At 28.4% G+C, this 4,512-nt stretch overlaps 1 protein-coding gene across 1 annotated transcript; it reads right to left on the reverse strand.

The window, feature by feature from the left end:
• Positions 1-3,146: 3,146 nt before the first annotated feature.
• OCT59_011531 (uncharacterized protein) lies at positions 3,147-4,185 on the reverse strand (the record flags this gene model as incomplete). The annotated part of the gene is made up of 3 exons (XM_066133801.1): positions 3,147-3,777; positions 3,849-3,983; positions 4,088-4,185. The coding sequence occupies 3 exons, from the start codon at positions 4,183-4,185 to the stop codon at positions 3,147-3,149; spliced, it is 864 nt and encodes a 287-aa protein (XP_065989125.1).
• Positions 4,186-4,512: the final 327 nt, after the last annotated feature.

The raw sequence follows: 4,512 nt of genomic DNA on the forward strand, positions 1-4,512 counted from the left end.
AACAGAAGGCTTTCAAAGTATTTGCAAGTCTTAGTAACCAAAGCTTAATTGCATTAAATATTAAAATTATTAAATTTAAAAATTAGAGATATATGTACTTATTCATACAAATAAAATGTTTTTTTTTATGTTTGCGAAACTTATTTTTTTTTATTTGCCAGAAAATTTTTTATTAATACGTGCAAAATAAATTAATATATGCAAAATAAGTACAAAAGCTTGGGACTATTTCTGCGATACATGACGAAGTTTCTATGTTATGACTTATGAGACGTATCTATTCCTAAATCCTAATTCTTTTTCGGTTACCTTTGGTAACTTGCCTAACCTTACCCTTTTTATTTCCCTCAATTCCTCTCCCCTTTGTGAAGCCATATCAGGACCCCAAGCAATACTGAAATAGGTAACAAGAAATAACGCGTAGAATAGGCTAAAATAATCATGAAAATCTTTCCTTTTTTAGATACATTTTGATAACGTTGGTAAGAAATATATTACTTTATTTAGTAACTGACTGACATTATCATAATTCCGGCCCTGAAAAAATGCGTAGAGCTAATAGTAAAATTTTGCCAATTTCCTATGACCTATTTATATATTGTTCGGGGTCCTGCCATATCCAAATAATCATGAAATTTTTGGAATCCGAAAGTAAATAATTTTACCCCTGAGAATTACCCTTTTCAGATTTAAACTGTGGCTTGTAATATCAGTGTTCAGCAAATGACTTGAAATGACCAAATGATTCAAATGACAAATGACATGTCATTTCAATGCTTAAATGACAAATGACCTTGGTCATTTGAATGTAATTTTGCCAGCATTATAATTTTCGCCTACATTATTTTTTAATTATAGTCACATGATTATTTATGTGATAAATATTAGCCAATTAAAATCAAATCATTGAAATGACCAATGATTATGAATAATGACAAATGATTTCATAAATCATTTAAATGGTCGGTCATAGAGCTCCGAATGGGTCAGGTCAAGTCAGGTTAATTGATAAACCTGACCTGAAATTTTTTTTCAGGTCAGGTCAGGTCAGGTCATATCAGGTTGTCTGTTTGACCTGACCTGACCTGAAACCTGAAAAATTTCAGGACTATTTTTATTAAAGTATTGAAAAAAAACGGTACAAAACTTTTTTTTTTTAATATAATATTATGAAAAAAAACGTTTTTGCAACATTTTTTATTAAAATATTGAAGAAAAATATTGCAAAACGTTTTTTTTAATATAACATTATGAAAAAAATGTTTTTGCAACGTTATTATTGAAATATAAAAAAAAAAACGTTACGAAACATTTTTTTAATATAATATTATGAAAAAACGTTTTCGCAACGTTTTTTCTCGAAATATTGCGATTCAACATTTTTATATTAAAATCATATAAAAAAGTGAATCCCAATACTGCAATTCACTTTTTTATATTGATTTTGTATAAAAAAAGTGAGTTGCGGTATTGCGATTCACTTTTTTATATAGATTCTATATAAAAAAAGTGAGTTGCGGTATTGCGATTCACTTTTTTATATTGATTTTATATAATAAAAGTGAGTTGCGGTATTGCGATTCACTTTTTTATATAGATTCTATATAAAAAAAGTGAGTTGCGGTATTGCAATTCACTTTTTTTATATAGAATTAATATAAAAAGTGAATCGCAATATCGCAACTCACTTTTATTATATAAAATCAATATAAAAAAGTGAATCGCAATACTGCAACTCACTTTTATTATATAAAATCAATATAAAAAAGTGAATCGCAATACTGCAACTCACTTTTATTATATAGTAGAATTAATAGTTTCAGGTCAACAGGTCAATCAGGTCAGGTCAATCTTCATACCTGACCTGAATTTTTTTTAAAAATCTCATACCTGACCTGAATTTCAGGTCAGGTCAGGTCAGGTCAGGTTACCTGAATTTGGCTGACCTGTTCGGAGCTCTAGTCGGTCATTTCTGAACACAGACGTTTATCAAATATCTACTTACTACGTTCATTGTATATAATTAAATAATATACACGAAATTACTTTTTTTTAGTATACTACAAATCTTAGATTTATTTTACTTCTTATGACGTGATGAAAAATGTCAAATTACTTTTTTTTAATACTACGTAACATGCTAAATAACAAATCTAAGTTTATCTCTTGTATCCAAATAAAACCTGCTTTAAAAGTTTATACAGCGCTATTATAAAAGTAATGTTTGTGAGAATAAATTCAAAATGAAAATTTTTATTTTTCACGAATTTTATTTTTTACCACTCAATCCAAATAAAATAAATAAAATGGAGTTTTTTTATCGCTATAAATATTCTACATGCTATTTTTATTTTCTTGATAGAAATGATAATACACTTAGTGAACTATTGATTATGGAGTTCAATTTGATACTGTTAATATATTACCCAATAGTTTGATCATATCATTGAAGAGTGGAATGATAATGATCAAGAATTCAAGATTATGTAGCAATGAAATTACTTCCAGACAAATACAAAGATTATGTTTGTATTAGATCAACTCCTGATGGAAACTGTTTTTTAACAGTGCATCATTAATTGTATTTAGAATGAAAATTTTAATATTCAGTTGTGATTAGCTGTAATTACTGAATTAATGTACATTTACAATTTTACTTACAACAAAAAAATTTTTGAACAAGATATTATCTATCGAGAAGAAGCATCGGATAATAGAAATGAAGCTAGAATTAAAATTAATGCGTGCTCTTATTTTTTGTAACATTTTCAGTACAAATATAATAACCAAAGTAAATAAAGTCTTTTGATAAATTGTAAAAAAAAAGCTATCAAATTTTTTCACTGATAATTCGATATTACTTTACAGCTATTTGGAAAATATTTCTGATCGGGCCCCTGTTTTTAATAAAATTTTCAGACGTATTTAGATGCACTTATTATTACAATATACGGTGACATTTGTGAAATAGAAGGTGATAGGTATGGAAAAACAAATGTGACTAAACATTGAATAAAATTGAAAGATAACCAACAGCTAATAGCACATAAGAGATGCACATACGAAATATAAAGAATCGGGTGATAAACGAGATTTCATTTAAAAAGGAAATCAACAAAATGCAACTTGACTACCTTATTTTAAATTTAGAAATTGTGATAAAATGGTGAATTTAAATACGCTTCTATACATTCTGATTCACTGTCAGGTTCAGTGCACAATTTTATTTCATATTCTATGATCCGATCGAGTTCAAGTTGAGCATATGACATGAATTCTTTCTTGAAAGTATCTGGAAGTTTCCATCGACTACATAGCTTCTTAAGTGATTTATGTGATCCAGAAACGGCAACGTTATATCCTTTGATTTCTTGTACATATCTGATGTACAATTCACATAAATAACAGCATTTTTTTGAAACTGCTATAAAAATCCTTTTCTCTTCATGATTCATTACGCTGGTCAATAAGTTCAATTCCGCGTGTAAATACATTTCATTAGAACTTACACAATTCAGTTCTGCATCTACGCCGCCATACACACGTTTTAGTCTATACCTTATCGTAGGATCTTTCAAACATTCTTCCATGAAACCTTCATATTCTTTTTCATGATCAAGAAATTTTTCGACAATACCATTCCATGGTAATATGGGTTGAATCACCACATCAGGATTCAATAATTTCAAATCTATACGAAAAAATAAGTCTTTGTACTTTGTATTACGTACGCAATTTACGATATTAAATAAAGATTCAATGTATGATCCCACCTTTCTGGTGTGGTTTCGAAATTTTTTCGGGATTTCAAAATCTTTTTTTACTATTTTATAATATTTGCAACAAACTGAGGATATAGTGTATTTTCCTTATTGTTCAATACGTCAACTTTGTCAAATATGTCAACATCGTTGATTTTAGTCTTAGCATAATCTAAGAAAGATTTAGTATATACTTTGTCTTTATACTCGGTTATATCCCACCTAAGTTTGTTCAATGTACTGTAGTTAAAATTAAATCTCTCATATCCTCCCTATCTCTCGCTAGTATTGTTGCTAGATTATAAGAAAATTTGTTCACTCCCGACAGATTAATTTCTTTTTCACGTTTTTTCTCGACGGCACCTTTAAAAATTCTAGCAACACACAGTTTACTATAAAATTCATTCTCTTCTGCTATTGCCATTGCTTGCGTGTTTTTTCTTTTTATTAAACTGCTTTTTATAAGAAAATGTTGCGTCATAGGAGTGTCATAGGTATCAGAACTATCTCATGCACAAGCCGATCATATCATAGTGACGCTAATCTAATTAGTCAGCACGAACAATTTTGTCGTTAATTTACTGCGGAATTATATGAAAAGGGAAAGAGTTCTTTACTTATGTGATATATATTTTAGTTTCAATAACAAAATTTAAAAAGTTCACTTTTGCTTAACACTATTTTTATTTATTTTTCAATACAAACCCCTCCTATGATTGTCTATGACAGGAATGGACGAAGGTTCGATCCA

The sequence above is a fragment of the Rhizophagus irregularis genome, chromosome 2, assembly GCF_026210795.1.
Source record: "Rhizophagus irregularis chromosome 2, complete sequence".
NCBI lineage: Eukaryota > Fungi > Glomeromycota > Glomeromycetes > Glomerales > Glomeraceae > Rhizophagus > Rhizophagus irregularis.